The sequence below is a fragment of the Parasteatoda tepidariorum genome, chromosome 3 (genome assembly GCF_043381705.1).
Source record: "Parasteatoda tepidariorum isolate YZ-2023 chromosome 3, CAS_Ptep_4.0, whole genome shotgun sequence".
Classification (NCBI taxonomy): Eukaryota; Metazoa; Arthropoda; class Arachnida; order Araneae; family Theridiidae; genus Parasteatoda; species Parasteatoda tepidariorum.
Window position 1 is genome coordinate 49,602,702 of NC_092206.1, and position 20,757 is coordinate 49,623,458.

At 26.3% G+C, this 20,757-nt stretch overlaps 1 protein-coding gene across 1 annotated transcript; it reads right to left on the bottom strand.

Annotated features, from left to right (window-relative positions):
• Positions 1-6,115: 6,115 nt before the first annotated feature.
• LOC107440557 (cilia- and flagella-associated protein 410) lies at positions 6,116-20,594 on the bottom strand. The gene is made up of 8 exons (XM_016053519.4): positions 20,458-20,594; positions 19,593-19,728; positions 19,379-19,444; positions 15,618-15,841; positions 15,315-15,534; positions 11,609-11,993; positions 8,594-8,752; positions 6,116-6,846 (listed from the first exon to the last, which is right to left on the bottom strand). The coding sequence occupies exons 2-7, from the start codon at positions 19,670-19,672 to the stop codon at positions 8,630-8,632; spliced, it is 1,098 nt and encodes a 365-aa protein (XP_015909005.1). The 5' UTR covers positions 19,673-19,728; positions 20,458-20,594; the 3' UTR covers positions 6,116-6,846; positions 8,594-8,629.
• Between the last annotated feature and the right edge of the window lie 163 nt (positions 20,595-20,757).

Consider the following 20,757-nt stretch of genomic DNA (forward strand, 5'->3'; position numbering starts at 1 on the left):
TTTAGAAAAAGCAATATCATAGGTACGATGTTGATAAATATACGTGTTTCTCAATAATATAGAATTTTTGATTTGGCGTCCATTTTTTTTGCTTTTTTTTTCACTAAATAAAAATTTAATTTGTGTTTTATCTTACTTGGATATATTGATAGTAATGAAAGTAATTATTCTTTTAGTAGTTAATATGGATATAATTTGTTTACAAAATATGTGAAGTTTATTATTTAGTAATTTAGAAGTAATAACGTAAAGTTGAAATATAAAATCGCTGTTCTGTATAGTGACAAGTCATATTGCTAATAAGAAGTTCAGTGTGTGCAATTTTAATAAAAACAAAAAATACAAAAAAATATTTTAATAAATTTTTTTATTTAAATTTTTTTTATTACTTGCATTAATAAATGTTTTATAGTAGTTTCAATAATATATTTAATAAATTTCTTTTGTAAACATTGTGACTTTAAATATTTCAATTCAGACTTGTTATGATTTTCAGTGAATTGTTTAAAGAAATTTGTTTTACTTTTGTGAAATTAATAAAATACAATTTTCCAAAAACCATTGCTTTATTTTTTGAAAACTTTTAGTTGCTGTTCAAACTTTAGTGAGAAAATATTGTACATTATAAAAGTTATTTAAGGAAAATGTGTATTATATCAATAAATAACTTTTCATAATAAAATATGTTTATATGTGTTTAAGTAATGATTTCAATTGTGTAATTTATTTTTTACAAATATGCCTTTATACACAGTATGATCTTTTCAAGGAAAAAATTGTGATTCAATGATTGCTAAAACATTGTATTTAAAACGGCTTCTGATCATAAAAGATTTATTATTAAAATAAGGAGATAATAAGAATAAAATAAGATAGTTAAATAAAATTGGTAGGGTGTGAGACTCATGTTCGTAAGAATGGGAGTTCGAATCTAGCAGGCTGACGAATCACCATGTATTAAATGATGACTGGTGCACGTTAAATCTGTCAGGCTCACCAAGTTCCCATAACAAATCAAAACCTCTGGGGGTACTGAATTGGAAATTGTTTGTTCTCTGGTTCAGGTCAAAATTACGATACATGGATTAATGAATGAATCCTCCTTTTAAAATGGGCTGTGACGTGTGTATTGTTGAAGTTGTATTCTTGGCCTTAGATGGCACTACTGGAAAATAAGAAATGCACCTCTACCGCTATTCGCTTGGTTTCCCAAGCAGGGTTGCTGGCATGGCAAGTAGGCAATGGAAACAACAACAGATATAGTAGTTTTGTTAAAATATTTCAGCCATGTTACAGTATAATTGCTTAAAGCATAAGTGGCAAAAATGTATAAAAATAGGATATTTTGACTAATGGCTCTAAGTTGTGTTTTAACTTATAATGTAATTAAGAAAATTCAAATTCTTAACCCTTTGATGTAGAATTTTTATTAAACATATTTTTCATACTTTTTCAATATTTAGCTTTAATTTAGGTCAAAAAGAATAAAAAATATTATTCTCTTTACTTATAATTAAAGCGTCAGAAAAAAATAAATAAAAGAGACACCGGTGCCCCACCTGCGTCTAAGGGTTGAACCTTATGTCGAACAAAGAATTAGCTACAGCTGTTACATAATATTATGATTTTACAGTCTATAGTTTACACAACAAAACAACAATTATGATACTTAGATCCATAGGTACATAAAATTTGGATAAACGTGTCAGGCTTGTGCATACTACCTATTTTACAACAATTTCGTGCTTTATGTTTAGTTTCATTTCTGTGCTAATTTAGTGGTTTCCTAATTCTTCCTCTAAGTCAAAATATCTAGCCATTAGAAGTGTTATTTATAGGAGGGAAAGAGGTCACCTCCCCTCAGCTTCAGAAATTTAAAAAAGATTACTCACTTCCTCCTTTTTTTTAAAAAAAAACTATTTTACACATTCTTACAGTACATCCTCTTTTCTAACTTATTTATCTGTTTTGTGGGAAATTTTAAACGGTCCCTCTGCTAGATTTCTCATTATTGAAGTCATCCAGGGAACAAAATATTAATGGTGTAAGGGTACACTTATTGAAAGTTTTAAGGTTAATTTTCATTTCAATAATTACAATTAAAATATATATTTGTTTTGTGTATTTTAAAAATATTATGTATTTAAAATATCCATAGATGCCTCTAAGATTTTTCTCAATTTCTCCTAATTTAGTTAATTTATTTTCTTCCTATTTTTTGTATGTTTTTCTAAATTATACAAAATTAGCTAAGTTTTTGAAATAAAAAATCCTTAATATTACTTTTTTGCTAAATTTATTGTTCTCTTGTGGAATTAGATAAGTATCTTTGCTAAATAAATCTCATTTTAATCGCTTAGAAGCTTTCCTTTTTAAATATTCTAAAACGTTCAGTTTTGTTTTATTTAAAACTCTCTATATTTAAACCATCTAAAATAAATTAAAAATATATTATAAAAATATGAATTCGTAAATAAAAATTATTTTATTTTCAAATTCATTTAATGTCCATTATAAATGAATAAAAAAATAAAATATTTCAATCAATGTTAGGGTAATTAAATTTTTATTGAAAATAAAAACACCTCAATTTCATAGTTTCAAAAATACCGTTAAAAATTATTGTAATTAACATAAAATTTATAACATTTTGTGAATTCCTTTGGATTTTTTTTATTTTGAAAGCTATGATAATCATAATGAACTGTGATGGTCCATACACTGAGCATGGCAGGCCTATAACCACAGACCAGATTGGTGATGAGACCTCTGTGTTAAGTACTGAGAAATTAAAATTCCATGTGAAAGCACAAAATTTTATTCGACGACCACAAAACTTTTATGAAATTTCTACCAAAAATGCTATCACTGATCTGTGTAGTGTCATGACGATGCTATTAAATTAGACTCAAAATAAAATATAGCTGTGTAATATACTTTTCTTATGTATAGTTCTGTTTTACCATAGCTCAGTTTATTTTAACGGAGGATTTGCAATTAAAATTTTAAGCATTGAAAAAAAAATTTTCTTCAAATTTTTGATTAGCCATTTTAAAAAGTTTATTTTGAGTGAAAAACTAGAAAAATTTAAGTTTTTAACACATAATATGGGTGTGATTTTTAAATTTTTTGAATTTTCTTATATTTTTCTCAAGATCTCTCAACTGCAAATTCTGACAATTTTATTTGATTAAATAGTATTATAACTGAAAATGAGAAGGAAACCATTGCAATATAAGAGAAAGATCTTAAGAAGCATTTTTGGAAGAATAAAATGTGGTGTAACTCAAATTGATAAAAAGGTCAAATGCGGAACTTAATAGATTATTTAAAGATTTCAACATAATAAAGTATAATGCTTTTCAAAGGACATTTGACGAGAATGAATGATACTCAAAGCAAACCCCAAAATAAAAGATCCCTTTGACTAAACTAATTGAAAAAGAGGAAAACCAAGACTTAGGTTTTCTGGCTGCTTAAAAAATGACTTTAAAAGTAATGAATCAAAAATCCTTGCCTAGGACAGTTTGGAATAAAACTTTGTGAAAGGCCAGGACCCATCACGCCAGTGAGGAAGAAATTAAATAGTAACAACACTGAAAAGTTAGCTTACATTTTCTTCCCTTCAGATTAACTGTTTCAAAAACATCTAGTACAGTAGGGAACCGATTATTCGGGACCATCGCTATTCCGGATAACTGATTTTTCCGGTTTTCTGAATCGCTACAAAAAGCCGTTCTTTTACTGTTAAGCCCAACTATAAAAAGATAAATATTTGGAAATAATCTTAAAAAGAAGAAAAAATTATGAAGTAATACACTAATAATTATTTCTATAATGATGGTAGGGTAAACATCTTTCAAAAAAGAAAGAAAAATCCTAAATCTTAAGAGGAAAAAAAAAAAATTTAAAAATTGCGGGAAAATTTATCCAATTTCGTTCCGGTTTTTTGGTTTCCGGATAATGGGTTCTGTACTGTACTACAAAATGCATTGCAATTTATCCAATTGTGTCAAGGATTTCCATGAGTGCAGAGGCATCTGTGGAAATAATAAATTTTAGAGAACTAATATAAAAAGATAATATTCTGGAAATGTTCTTGAGTATTGGGATTGACATTCTTCTTTAACAGAATAATTTCTATTGAAATTCTAATAAAATATATTGCAGTTATATATACTTCATGCAAGAGAGATTTTCCAAACTTTAAAATTGCAGTTTAGAACAATTAATAAGGGTTGATCAGACTATTTTGCACAAGAGTCGTCTGAAAACAAAGAATGTTGTTTTTACTAATGTCTGAATGAAAAGTTGATTAACATTTCTTCGCACATAACTATTTAACTAATTGAATTTTTACAAAAATAAAAAAAATAACATTTGCTTAAATTGCTTTGCTGATAACTATACTACCTGAGGTTATTGATAATTTAGATTTGTTGAAATGATATTTTAATAAATATAAAACGGGTATAAACATATCCATTAGACAAGAAGATGTAGACTATTGATAGTAAATAAAGGTTTATTCATACATAAATTATTAATAAAAATTATACATCACAAAAATATCACCAGGTAATGAGTCAGAAAAATCGTCATTAGAAGAGGTTAGAATCTAAAACATATTTATAAATCAAAGAAATAAAAGTTAATAATTAATTAAGTAGAATTAAATTGAAAACCAAGTCATGAGTATAAAAACAAAATTATTTATATTAAAAGAGAAAATAGAATAAAAATGCATTTATTTTTTATAACATCAAATTTTATGCACTTATTTAAAATTCAAATTTTTAATTAATAATATTTAATAAATATTGATCATATTTCATATCACATAAATATTATTTTATTCAGACAAAATAATGAAATCATATAGCAGTATGAATGGTTAAGTCTTAAGCTAAAGACAATTAGTGATAACCAGGTTAACCAGTACCTAATGTTTTTATACACAGTAAATGCAGAATTCTTATTCCTAAATTTTTTGGCATGCCACATAATTGCCAATTTTACAATATTTTTCAGTTGCATTTATAACTATTTTTTACATATTTTGTTTCTTTTAAATTATTTAGACTGATCTGGAGTAAAAAAGAATTCAAAACTGCCATACAGAATTAATTAAATAGTCTGAATAGATAACATTCAAAAGATAGCAACTGATTCATTTTTTTTTATTGATTGATTAAAATTTTTCTTTCAGAAATCAAGATCAAAATTTTCAGTTTTGGAAACATTTTATAATATTGAATAAAAATTAGAATGATATGTAATTAATAAAACTTTCTAGAACAATGGTGCTGTTCACACATTGCTTCGCTAATATAATAATGGCTAAGACACATCGGATGTTTGCTCTAATTTAAGGCATTATGTTATCATTTACTATGAGTTAACCATTCATTCTCAAGATTCTCTCAGTAATTTAGAGGCAGATACAAGAGTATTATTGAGGATTTTTTATAATATATATATGAATAGGTTATGAAAATTAGTTTTAATAAAAAAAAATTTTTTTGCATTGTTTGCATCAATCACAAATTAAATAATATATTGGAAAAATTTGAAGCAAAAATAATAAGAACTTAAAAATAGTTGTTTTATAAAACTTGCCCACATACAAAGAAAATATTAGAGATTCATCACAAACAAACATTACATTTAAATGCATAACAGTTACAAATTCAAAACCATAATGAAATTAATTTCATTTACTTCTTTAATAATGATGTGTTCAATAACCACTATAAATGGATTTTTCTTGCATTATGTTTATGTCAATAAATTTATGTTGGTTTTTAACATTTATTAACAGTTAAAGGTTATAGAAGTACAACGAGCACTTCCTACCTGCAAGACGAGAGTGTGTGTAAACATGGTTTTGTTAAAGGAAATATAAATTTCTTATAACAAAGTACAATACATTAAAAATGAAGCATATGACACAAAATTAATAAACAAAAGTATGTAGTTCACAGTCTCTTTAAACCACACACCTCAGCAGATTATAAAGTATACTTATTTACTTACAGTTTCATTTTTTATGATTGTTTTGTGGTATATCTATATACATAAAAATATCAGACTAAAACAAAAAAGTAAATTACACATTAATATAGTGTTATTTTAAAAAAACTGTCTATTTATTTTTTAAATGCAAATATAAGGGGCCATTCATAAATGATGTCGCACTTTTTTCAATATTTTTGACCCTCTCCTGCATTTTGAAGTAATATAAAAATATTCGATCTCCTGGTTTCAAATGTTCTTATTTTTATTGTTCAATGGTTTCAAATGTTCTTATTATTATATATACTGTCATACTTCTTTTTACAGTCTCCTTCCCCTTTGTCACAATTTCACAAAGCCCTCTCCTCCAAGTGTAACATCATTTTTGGATGTTCCCTCAATGCAATTGATAGTTCTGTTGCAACATTATTTTTATAACGCAGGTTATTTTTCTATTATTTGGGAGGAAATTGACTACTTCAGAGCTAAAAAGTAATAACCCATACCTTAAAAAATAGGTCACTTCAAAAATATGGGCTATCGCTTTTTACTCAAAAGTGGGGGGGGGGGAATTAAGCTTGAAAATAAGTAAAGAAACCTTGCAATACATTTTCTACCATAAAACTTCAATGAAACACAAATTTTATATTTTAGAATGATTCTTACATACTTAACTGGATGAACCAGTTTTTATACAATAGATTATAATCAGTTGCGAATTAGATCATGAATTCGAGAGATTCAAACTGTAAGCAGTACATAATTAAGTAGCATCAGTGGCACATAAATTCTTTATATTGTCTTGCTAAAAACAAAATTGGATAAACGGAACTGAAATAGAAAAAAAAAAAATCACACAGAGACAATTATAGACTATCACAAGAATGAGCAACTTATATTAAACATTATCAACCTCAAACAAATATATAAACAGCAATGAAAGAATACACTAAATCAAAATAACAGAGTTTTTACAATTTGTTCCTTAAAATTAAAACAGAATCTTTGTACTGCATATTAGAAAATCTATACATAACATATTTATCTTACTAACAGAATAAATAAACAACTATTCCAGTGGAATGTGCATACGATTAGACTAAATAAAAATATTTCGTTTTTGAATATCTTGAAGAAATTTTAAAATAAAATTACATTTTTGTGTTAAAGCACACAAGATTAGAAAACACCACCATAAAACAGTAAAAGACAAACATAAAAGGTATAAGAAGCAAATAAGTAATAAATTTTTTTTTGACATATCACATAACCATTTTCTTGATTATTTTCTTAATATTGAAAGTAAACTTTAATGAATAAAATAAACTATGCATTCTTAAAGTTTAATGTTATTATTTATTATTTTTTGTCGTTGCTGAAATATATCATTTAAATGGGTTTAACACTATCAGTTAAGTTCTGGTTTATCTTTTTTAACTGTAAGTTAGCTGAAACTAAAATTTAATTCTGTGCTGAATGACACAAGAACCAGTTTCTGTGCTCAAAATAATGAAATCAACAAAAAGTGTTTTCAGTTAAAGGAAGATCAATTAATATCAATGATTTAAGCATTTATTTAATTCACGAAAATAAAGTTCCAAAGGGAACAAAAAAGTGAATTAACACACAGTTAATAAGAGAAAAAATTAATTTTAGTGATGTATAGCATGGGAAATTTTGCCTAAATTTACACTTAAACGAAGGCTGAAGCTTTTGCTTTAAAAATGAAATTAACTGACATTTTGAAAACTAATCAACATTATGGTATTTAAAGAAATTATAATTATTTTTCTTGTAACAAAATAATAAACAAGTATTTTAAAATAATACAAAAAATGAATACAGAGCAAAACATGCTATGTCAAACACGTACCTTATATTTGATTAAGAAAATTTCTATTATTTTATAAAAATTTAAAAAAAATCACAATTATTTTTGTTATTTGCTCCTTAAAAATATAGTAAATTTTTATTCTTTTAGTAAAAAATTGCTTTAGATTTATAAATATACTTTATTTATTTTATCAGTCAATTAAAAATACACAGTATAAAGAGTAATTTGTTTCAATAAGATAAAGAAAGTAATCTAAATAAAAAATTATAATGTTTGAAAATGCATACCAATAGTAATTAGTCATAATTATATTTTTGTAATCACATGAGTTTAAAAAATTATTAAAACAAATTTATTAATAAATAATAATTATTTACGATAAAGAAAGCAATTATCTTTGTTCTTCCTTTAGTAGAAATTACAATTACAAATGATTCTTTTTTACATCATTGCACATCTATATATTTTAATGCTCATTTGTAGTTCAATAAAAATGCCAATAAATTATAAGAAAGCATAGTTATTTTATAAAAGAACAGAAAAATTACATTTATTTACTAAAACTTCATCTTTCCACAAAGAATAACCATTTGTGAAAATTTATTCTTTCAACAAAAACTTACATTCCTGAAGTAAATGCATGCATGTCTATAAATAAATATTTCTCAACTACATAATTAAAAAAAAAAAAATCCTGACAAGCCTTTTCAGCTATTAAACTTTTAAATCAACTGAATTTTTTACTTTTAAAAAAAAGAGGCAATATTATAAGCACAGTAATTAGGATGAATTTTGCTCTTCATATTCTTCCATTTGGCAATGAATTGCAGTATCTACAACCTCTAAGCTAGCCCAATCTAATTCTTTAATCAAACATAGAACAGCTGACAAAATGTTTGCTGCCTAAAGTAAACAAGAAAATACATATAATCATAAATAAGAGAAATGCTTAAAAATTAGATTATTTTTAAGTAAAAAAAATGTTTACAAAAAGAAATGTCCATAATCATTTGAAAATTTCAATAAGTATTTATGCATCAGGATTGCTGCAAAAAGCAGTCACTTTAAAATCAATTAAATTAAATTTATTAATAAAGTCTATTACCATTATTTGTTATAATTTTTCAATTTATTTATTTTTAATAAAGTTATATTAAAAATTGTTTGTCCAAGGTTTTTTGTTGCATCCTGTAGTATTTAGCTGCTACTGCAATACAATAGGCTGTATTAATTTGAAACAAGATAACTAGTAAAGGGAAAAAAAGGTAATAAATTGAATGAAATACTTATTTCAGTGTCATGAAAGCTCAAAAAATATTGTTTTGAGAAAACATATTGAAAGCTTTAATTTAATGCACAAATCAGGTTTTAGACAAATTTTTACAATTATATTATCTTAATTATCACAAATTATCTCACAATTATTTAAAAATAATCTCAAATTATTTTTTAATTTAATACATGAAACAGCAATTAATATCTAGGACTGCACTGATTACTCCAAGATTTATTGCATAAATTACATACTGCTACAAAGTAACCTTTATAATCCAAATGCATTTTGTATCAGCTGCATGTGTTTTAAAAACAACTAAGTAAGTTTTTGGAATATTCTCGAATTATGACATCGATGATTTCTTAATGTTATCTAATATTTTCAAACCATGTCCTTAAAGTAAATTTCCCAGTTTTGTGACAAAGAAAAAGCCTGTCAGTGCTAAGTCTGGTCAGTGTATTAGTGCAAAGTTTCAAAGAATAACCATAAGAATTGCAAAATTTTAGTACATTTTATTTAAATTAACACATAGAACAGATATACAAATTTATGTTTTGAACTGTATTCGGTTTTAAATTGGCTATGACTATAACTACTTTAAAGTAGGGTAAACTAAATTCATAACATAATTTAATTTTAAATAAAAATAGTTAATACAAAGAAATTATAACAAATAAATGTATTCATTTTTTTTCCAGTTAGAGCATCACCTTCAATGGCTCATTAAATTGTTCTTCGGAATTTACCCCATAGTATGAGACAAAAAAGGATGTTTGAAGATGTGGTTTTTTGGTAAGGGAATTTGGAATTTCTTGTCAAATGTGGCTGAAGTAACAAGAAATGATACTGGACACAAAACTTTAATTTTTTAACCAACTTCAGAAAAAATAGTTTTTATAGCTTATAAAAAATAGCAGAAATAAACAAATTTTACAATAATAATAACATTTTACAATTTATAAACACTGTAAAATTGATTAAAAGGGGGGATTTTTATTGAAAAACAAGTGTGGGCTCGCTATGTTTTCTTGCATATCCCCTTCACTATATTTCCGAATGTGATGGATAATTCATACCCACCTCAAAAACTGAAAAATTTGCTAAAGAAAAAGAAGCAAAATTTGAGATTGTTGAAGACATCAAGAAAACCACACTATCCAAATACAAGATTAATCCGAATAAAAACTTAAAAAGTTGCATCAATAACTTTCATAATGGAGTATAGAAGTGCATTAAGGCAGTTGGAGGTTATTTTGAAAAATATTAAATGGATATGAAATTTACACACTATTTTACAGAGTTATTTGAACCATTCTGAAAATTAATAGCCTTACGTTTATTTAAATACAGTAAATGAAAAACAATTGAGTGAAATCACATTTTCTTACAAAATAGATAGAAATAACAAAGAAGGATCCCAAACCAAAATTAAAAGATAAAGAAAAGTAACCTTTACCAATACTACAACAAAAACAAATATATTTTATTCATCTTAAATATACAACACTTTAAAAGAAAAGTATTATTTTAAAGACAAACTAATAAATAAAATATGTTCCATAAACCCCATAAAACAATTTGTATATCAGGTTAAATTAATTTTTATACCATAAGTCTAAATAGATAAATGTAAGTAAAAATACAATTAAAATATTATCAGAACAGTCAAAATAAGATAATCAGATTTGGAAAAGATTAAAATATTGTATGGAAAAAAAATTTAAAGTCTATTTTTTTAAAATCAAAAGCACGTGAATCATGTATCCCTAAATTTTAGTTTTGGGCTTTAAGAAGATACGTTAAAAATAATAAACTAAAACAGGCAACTTTAAATGCGAAATTTAAAATAAAATTAAGGTCTGAGCAAAACATTTTTTGTGATGAGATCTGCTCAGGTAAAAACAATAAAACAAAATTATTTTATTAATATATTTTATATTTTTCTTCCTATTAAGACAAAACAATTCCCATATTATCAAGTTCTATATACAATGAAGACTTGATATAATAGTTAAAAGAAGTTAAGTGAAGAGGATAACTTAGTGATAAAAGAAATAAAATATTTTTATTTTAATTAAAATTTGAAGTAGTTTTAAATCAAATACTTTTTTTGAGATTTAAGTATCAACCATTAAGTTAAAATAAAAACAACAATATAAAAGTTATAACAACCATAACAGACAGTTTTGATACTAACAAAAAAAGAAAAGCAATTAATTTCCTTTTTGTGTCTAGAGAGAGTATTGTTATGAGAGGCAATTTGTAATGGTGAACACCATAAAAAATTAAGAATGTTTTCTTTAAAATTTGGACTTTTGTGTGGGTAATATTTATTTAGGCAAATGAGAACAACATATTTCAATAAATCAAATTTTTAAACAGCCTGTTTACATTTTAGATATAAAATATTGTGAACTTAAGCTGGTGCAAATTGTAAAATTTTAGATCTTAAAAATGCTTAGGCAATATCAGAAAATACTCACTCTGCTTTTTCCACCTTTAGGCAACATGCGGATTTGTGTTGGTCTCTCACATCGCTGCATAGGCAAACGCTGGACATAAGGAGGTGGGAATCCACATTTAGGAGAAAAATGTTCTCTTGAAGATGATCCTGATGGTGTATCTGGAGTCGGATCCATATCATTGTAATCTCTGTCAAAACTTTCTTGGAAATGGCCACTAGGTTGTGCATTAGAATTAACTGGGCTATTTTCGGCAGAATATGAGTTGTTTTGCATCAGTCTTTCATCTCTCTCCTGGTAAGAAAATTCTTGAGGATATTTTTCTTGATATGATGCTTGAGAAGAATGGTTAACAAATTCAGACTGCTTGACATTATTCCTCACAATTTGAAAGGACTCCGTTCCACTATAAAAATTGAAGAACATTTTATTTTGTTAACAAGTACTTACTTAACAACAGCTTTACTTACTTATTTACTTAACAACACACAGCTTTTAAATGCATGTAAATAGGCAAATCTTTAAAAAAAAAATTTAAGTTGTCATATTGTGTGATTATCAGTTATTCAACTACACTTGACTCAGAAACAAACAGATCTTTAGGATCTTGGACATCAAAATTTCCGAGTCCTTATTTACTAATGCAATATCCTATTTAGTATGATACAAATTTCTCAGTATTGTTTCAAATAGAAACCACTTTTTAAATAGGCACTGAAAAGTGAATATTTTATGATTAAGAAAAAAAAGTAATTAATAACTGATTTAGAAATAATTCAACAAAAAGTTAAAACAGAAATGTCTACCTTAATTGTCCCTAAAATATTAATATCAGATTCTTCATAGATATGACACGATATTTTCTTCGATATTTATTAATTCTTTATCCTGTTTAGATTACTTAGAATAATTATTTTTTTTCCACAAAAGGTATCATAAAAAAGTAACACTGTAAATTTAACAATATATGATTTACTCACTTGCAAAAGAATTTCAAAATGAGGAAATAACGATATGAAATAGTTCTAAATATTTAAAAATTATAAAATTTTAAGTTATTTAAAATGAAGTTGCCCTGCAAATGAGTATTTAAATATTACAACAGGACACAGAGAAAAAAAGAGAAAGGAAGTTTCAGAGACATATGCATAGTATGGGCACCCACATGCTTAGCTATGCTCCAAGCTGAAGAAAAATTAAAGGATAAAAAATCATTTGTAATATTAAACAAAGGATAAATTTTCTACCTCTTTATCCATCTATTAATATGCGTGTTTAAAATGTTCCATCTATTGATAGACAAAATGATGAATTTCAAAACATGAAAAGAGTTGTATAACTCTTTTCATGTTTAGAAAGTTCTCTCATTGTTATAGAACTCTTTTCATTGTTATAGAAGTTAAAAATTTTAATTAGAAATGAGTGATACATGGAATTATTTTAATTCTCTCGTTCCGCGATTAATAATTTTGATAACTGCAACTAATCTGTTGTCAAATTATTTTTTTTGTTTCAAGATGGAGAATAACTTATCCCAAAGGACATGATTTAAATATTTTTTTTCTCATCCCTTCTACAATTTCTTGCATATTTTATATGCAATTTCTTGTATATTTTCTGTGCTATAGCGTGTAAGCAGAACTGCTGATTGTAATATTTTCATAATTATTATAGAAATCACAAACATTTTTATTAAGACTGTAAGCTGTTATTGTACTATAACAATTAAAACAATACATGCAGAACCTGAACATATTATTTTAGCTACAACTGTCATTTTTCTCAATGAATAAATATCTATTTGCTTGGGCAGAAGACACGTGAAAAAATGATTTTGATAAAAAAAATTATATATAATAGTAATAAAAACTATTTTAATTAGTTTTTTAGGATCTCTTCTATTTTTAACTTATTATAAATACATTCCTACACCATACTTATAAACTATAACTTCCAATAGTTAATTCAAAACTAATATATTAAAGCAACTTTAATGATATTTTGGCAGCATTATTGGTTTATAAGTATTACAATATACAATTGGTGTGTTTGTAAATAAAACTAAATGCACCTTGTGTTTCTTTTCTGGAATAAAGCCATACCTATCAACCAGTTTGTTAAGTTTTGATGAACTTTACGTTAGGCCTATTTTAATGAAAAATTTAATTTGCCAATAAATGATTGTTCAATGACACGTAAATACATTCTTCTTAATATGGTAATACAAAGCAAATTTTTTAACTTTTATATACTAACCACCCTAATTGGGAAAACGAATTACCTTGAAAAGTACATAACTGAACAATCACAAACAAGCCATAAATAATTTTAAACAAATTAATAGATTTGTTGTGTTATTATAGGCATTAGATATTTCTTAAAATTTAAATTTTTTTAATAAGAATGATCAAATATGAACATAAATTTCATTAAATATAAATTCAATGAAAGTCATATTCATAATTCATCAATCATAATTCCGTTTTAAATAAATAAATAAATTTTTATTCAGTTTTATAAAGAGCAAATGCAAATATTCTTCCCCCCCTCAAATGTAACAACTAACTTTTTATTTCGGTGCAAGTGTAATCGGAATCTATTTCTAACCTTTCTTTCTTCAACCATATTAAACATTAGCATATACATTATTAGGTTTATTTTTAACAAACTTTTTGACCATAAATCTTCAGTCATATGATTTAAATATTAACATTACATATCATGTTGTTGGATGAACTTTCAGTTCTTTTCTGATAATGTGCCCATAATGGATCACAAAGTGTAGATTGAATATAAGGGGGATTCAGAGAGGACAAAGGGGGATTTATCTCCAATGGCCTGTCCTTATAAATATCATCCATCTCAATTTATTATTAGTTTAAAATGTTATTTGGATAAAATTTTCTTTTTATTTTACAATCAAGCTCTACTATGGAATAAAACTTTTATTATGGTCCTGTTTTCCTCGTCTACAATTTATTCTATTCTCAATATATATAGCATACAACTTTTATGTTAAGTATTATCCTCCTGTTCTATATGAAACTGTGTAATCTAAGAGTATCATCTTCCATTAATTTAATTTCTGCCATAATCAATCAAATCCATCTACTTGAATTATTCACTCACTCAAACTAAAAAATTATACTTATAAGATCCTGTAATGTTGACAATAGTGTTTTTTAAAATATTTCAACCTAAGCAGAATTTTTTTAAAAATATAAAATTTAAAAAAAAATTAATAACTGTGTGCTAAAATATAAATTTATAGCCTATAAGAAATAGCAAATGCATCTTTTATTTGATTTAATTAAATAACTTTGATAATTATGAACAAAACGAAAATATATACAAAAATAAAAAGTTAAAATCTATATAACTCTAGAAATTAATAATCCGAACCTACATCAACATTAAACAACGATACATTGCAAGATAAAATTATTTTATTATTCATGTATTTTTTTGAGTTATTTCCTTAATGGAAAAAAAAAGCTGTTATATCTGAAGCGCAAGAAATTAAGATCAAATTTGTAGTTAAAAATTTTTAATTTTGATTGCTATCAAATACCAAAATATAACTTTAAGGTGGAAAGAAATAATAGAAATCACACATAGTTGATTGGTTTAAAATATATTTGCTCAGATAAATAATAATAAATTCTAATAATTTAAATATAAATAGTATAAGTATTCTAAAAAATACAAGTATACAAAATGAACGTACTTATTGGAAACAGGAGAAAAAGCAGTATTTTCAACAGAGAAGCTTTCCGTGTGAGTTACTTGTGAAATTTCTTCAAAGCTGGAAGAATTTTGAATAGGAATTTGTTGCTGAATAACAGGACTTGTCACATATTGTTCATCTTCACTTTCATCCCTAGGAAGAAACATCTCAAGAGGGGAACCATGTTTCTCAGCTGATTCTTTTTCATCAGGACGAATTGCTGCAAATAAATAGAATGCTCCATTAAATACTTAATGTGAAATGCAGAAAAACACTTTTTAGTTTATAAAGTTTATCACTTACGCATATTGTCAAGTTTCTGTAGTTGTGGCAAGGCTCGAATTACAGTTAGTCTATAGTCAGAACATTCCGCACATGGATTATCAGCAAGCCATAAATTTCTTAATTTTGGTAAATCTCTCAGATGTCGAATCTCACTTAATTCAGCTATGTTATTCTTTCGTATATACAGTTCTTGCAAATTATCGCAGTGTGAAAAATCTTCCAAACTTGATATAGAGTTAACACTGAAAAACATGTTAATCAAATAACTTAATAGAAATTACCATATTTTCAGGATTGTTAGCCAGCTCTGGTAAATATCATTTTTCATCACTTACAGGGTTGCAAAATTGTTTTGCTCTGTGGAAATCGTTTTTTTAGTGGTAGAAAAATTTAAATAGATTCTTGGGTTAGCAAATTTCCTTTAAGTTTTGTTGTACACCAGTACACTTAAATAATTCATATGTTTATCTAACATGAAACTTTATTTAAATTAATTTTTAGTCAGCCTTTTAAAGTATTGGTGAAATTAAAAACAACTAAGAATGTTTTAGTTTTTAATTTGCTACCACCTAATAAAAACCTTTATCGAAAGCAGAACAGTTGGCAACCCTGCACTTAAACTAACAAATTTCCTGTATCAACAAGCACTGAATATAAGTGTAGAATAGAAGTACATATAAGAATATTTTTCACCAGCAAATATCGCCATGTCAGTAAAGGGATTCAAATCATTTAAGAACCTGTATTTTTAAAATACTTTTGGTATTTTTTAGAAGAAAGAGGTAATTAATTATAGAGTATAATAGGAACATAAAATAGGAGACATAAAAAAGCATTTGTAAAAATTTTAAATGAATTATTTTTTAAATATTTCCAAATGGCATTTTAGTTTTCACTTGCTTCTTTCAGTTACGTGTTTTTTAACTAAGTATTATCGGCAGTGTGGTTCCATCATGGCCATTTTATAACCACTGCTTTGAGTTCCAGTCTTTCAGAGAAATCCTCCATTAAAGAGTTATCATTACATTTGAAATGTTTTCTAGAGTTAATCTGTTTCTTCTGTTCATCTAATAAGTGTTCTTCTGTGTTGCTGACAAATAGAATTCTTTAGGATAAAGTCTCTCAGAACTTATGGTGAGAGTTCTCAAAATATTCTTTGCTTTCTGAATAGTCTTAAGAATATGATTTTTAATGCTTCCAAAAACATTTTCCATATTTAATTCCTACAGCAATTGATGTCTGTCCAATATTTGAAAATGTCAAAAAACTGCAGAGGCAATCGATCTTCCGCTTCTCTTCAGGAAACAAAAAACATATTTTATTTTCCAGTATTTTGGTTCCAAACATTTTATGAAAAAGTAATCAATTATGATCAGACTTGTTACCTTCCATTTTAATAAAAATCACTAAAACTGGTTTACTAGAGAAAGTTGAAGCTTCATCAAATTTTTAAATCCTTCTATGTAACTTTACCAAATATTTCATTTCATTCGTAGAATACAGACCAATCTCCATATTCAGATCGTTTTTTATTTGAAGCTTAATTTCATCTTCAATGTCTGAGAATGGACAACATTTTGTAAAAACTGTTCATTGACAGCTTTGAAAAGCAGATTAGTTTTTGACTGTTTAAAGTTATTTCGAGATAAGTTGTGATATCTCGAAAGAAAGTGTTCATTAATTTTTTTCCTTAAAGAAGCTTGCTAGTTCTTTTTTACTAATGGTTCTTCTTAGCAATTTTTCCATTCTTTAGAAACATGAAGAATACCTTTGGTTTAAGTAATATCAAATTTATGTCAGTAATCACATGCCAATTTATCTTAATGACTATTTATCCCTCCTATATTTCAGAAAAATATTGTAACTATTCTTGCATCTACCATTCATGAAGATTAACTTCATTTTGCTGGTTAACACTTAATGTCTCTTATGTATTATTGTGGCTATCTGTTTTAGAATTTTTAATAAAATAGTTTACTAAACTTAGTTGTCATTTCATTTTTAATTAAATCAAAAATGATTACAAGAGTTAATGTTGAAATATGTAGAATGCTCCAAAATAGTAAAAATCCACAATACACTGAAACTTGTTTCTGCAAACTTGATATCAAATAATATAATAAATAAAGCTAATAACATAAGTCGGCCTGTGAATAAACTTGATCTTCAAAATAGATAATTTAAACATACTCTTCAGCTACATGCTTTCAATTAAAGAGATATACTCCCAACTGAAAGTGAGAAGTTAACTACACCTTCCCCATGGTAAAACGACTAACCCCTCGACCTCTTCATCCCTAATAAAATTATTTATTAACTCTAATTAACTACATTAACCACTATGACCAATAGAATGACTGTAAAGAGTCATTCCTTTTTACTAATCCCTACGACTTTGATTTGTATTTTTCTTCTCTGCTTTCTTTGACTGCCATCAGCAAAGTAAGATGGGAAGGAGGAAACTGAGAGTCTTCATTGGAAGTTTTCTGATTCAGGAAAAGAATGAAGGGAAGAGCTTTCATTGCACTATCTTTCTCTTATATTACTAGGCAAATGTGTTTTTCTTCTGTGTTGCTGACTTTCAAGTGCCATGGAAGAGCTAAACATAAAATGCTTAACTTCCAAGGGAGAAAAAGCACTATCATATGAGCTGGTAGATATGATCTCCCACAGAAACTGAATGTTTTAGATCATTGAATTTTAAAAACCTGTAGCGGTACTTTAGAAATTTTAAAAACCAGTATGCGCATTCTGGCTGAATCTCATCGCTGGTGGATGTTGATTAAAGACATTTTTATTACTTTTATCTTCACCAGCAAATGCATCAGCATAAGGTTGGGAAGATATAAACAAAAAGTGACTTTGATCGTTTAAGAGAAATATGTAATTTTTTAAAAACTTAGAAATAATGCTCAGAAAAAAACTGTTACACCTAAAAGTAATAGTTTTTGATCTCCAAAGTAAAAGTAAATAATTGAATAGTTGGGCGATTTTGTAGAAAGTTGAACATAAAGGGTAATATTTTTTCTTTCAAATAAAATTGACATATTCAATATTATTACTGAGTTAAAGCTACAGAGAAAGCTAAAATGGAAGAATTTTAATATTTCTATAAAATTTATTTGGAATTTGATCACCAAAATAGACAATATACGGATAACGCCTTCAACACGGGGCTGATTGGTGGGCGAATACCTAAAATCAACGGTATTCATCAACTGGAGTGGTCTGCAGTGTCCCCTGACCTTGATCCCATGAAAAATGTATGGAACACACTCCGACGCTCAAAGACCAGATCTAACGACTATCAATAAGCTCAAGGAAGCCTTGTTGCAAGAATGGGTGTGGTTGCAGCATGGATTGATAAGAACTCTCGTAATCAGTATAAAAAGTAGATAAACGAATTTTATAGCTGTTAGAGGAAATAATACACCCTATTAGACATGTTTCCACTTAACTGAGAAGATGTCGGTCAGCTGCTGTGCTGGACAAGTGACCTGTTACCTTATTTAAGGTACAGGTTGTGCTCTTTTTAGCTTTCCCGTATATTTGTCTTATATCAGATAATATTTTGGCAAGGTTTGGTTTTATTGATTTTGTAAGTTTTTTTTATTGCAAAAAAAATTTTTTTTAAGTAAGTAACACCAGTGTAGATTAATCTATATCTATGAATACTACTAAATGATACTTATGATGCATAGAACTACTGCAAGGATATTTAAAAATAAAACATAGATAAATTTAAATATTTTTCTATTTATATAAGATAATTTATTTACCTTAAAGACAAAACTTCTACATTTGGAAGTTTTTTCACAATGCTGACATCAGTCAGCTCACTGCCCCTGTAATGGAAATAAAATGTTTCAGCGAATAAAATATATTTTATCTCTAAAGGACTTCTTTTAATGAGAGACTTCTAATACAACAAATGCATTAAGATGGGAATATGCCCTTTTTTATAAACAAAAACAAACAAAAAAATACACAAACCATGCATTTAATTTTCTAACACTCCTAAGATCCTGAGCCCTAGTTCTTGCAAGCACCGTGTGTTCAGTAAGCTTAGTCATTGTCTTCAAAGTAACTCTCAGTTGAGAACACTGATTTTAATCACTGAATGAAAAATCTGAAATTAAGAATTAAAGATTGAACATTTCAAATAATTTTAGAAATCAAAACACACAATTTTAAAATATAATTGACCATCTTTAGTCAAATTGAAAATCGATATAAAAATATTTGAATTATCCAAAATTCATTAAATCATAACGTTTAGTCGATTTTAAAGTTTTACATTTTCATGCATCAAGGACATAATAAAATTGTTATAAAGATTGAATTGTGACAAATTAAACAGTGGTACTTTTAAAAATAATAAAGTGGATGTATTTCCCCTAATTTGAGAACAAAGATTTTTTAAAATCCATAGTTGACTAAGTAGATGCTCATCATTACAACTCAGTTAAAATCACTATAAAAATATACATTAAATAACTATCATAGTTATTTCAAGTGGAATTAAAAAAATATTCTTGTATCTTTTCAAAACTATTTTAAATTAGTAAAATCATCATTAATAACAGTAATCAATCATTTACCACTTTAATTATACATGAAACAAAACAGACAATTTACTAAATTTAAGCATCATAAAAAGTTTGTTATGTAAGACTTTTGCACTGAATTCGAGCAGCACAGATTAGTTTTTTAACAAGATTAATTTAGAATATTTATAGCTCTAAAATTACGAAGAAAACAAGACTTTTTCATGAATAATGCGTTGCACCATATGACAATCTAGAAAAATTAATAACTCAATTGTTTCATTTTTATGCTTATTAACTAGTAAAATCACCTTTAATAAAGCATAAATAATTTGATTTCATGCAAAAATCATTTCAATTAAATCAAGTTCTATCATAATATTTCGTTGCAGAAATCTAGCTATATATTTGTATTGCCTATTTGTTTGGTTTTTGTTTTGTTACAGACGTGGTTACAAACAAACTCTATCATGTAAGGAATTTTTGAAAAAAAAAAACATTGAATATTATTTTTTCTTTCTGATGGTTGTCATGTCTAGGTTTGAAATAAATTTAACTGGAAAATAATTTTCAAAAAGATTAAATTTTTATATATTGTATTAATTTTTATA

Bases quoted from the DNA above. Each gene is read 5' to 3' on its own strand.
- LOC107440557 (XM_016053519.4), bottom strand. From the start codon at position 19,672: ATGACTAAGCTTACTGAACACACGGTGCTTGCAAGAACTAGGGCTCAG. The intron at 19,445-19,592 runs GTTTGTGTATTT...TTTCCATTACAG, and splicing joins GTTAGAAAATTAAATGCATG to GGGCAGTGAGCTGACTGATG. The intron at 15,535-15,617 runs GTAAGTGATAAA...ATTTATTTGCAG, and splicing joins ACAGAAACTTGACAATATGC to CAATTCGTCCTGATGAAAAA.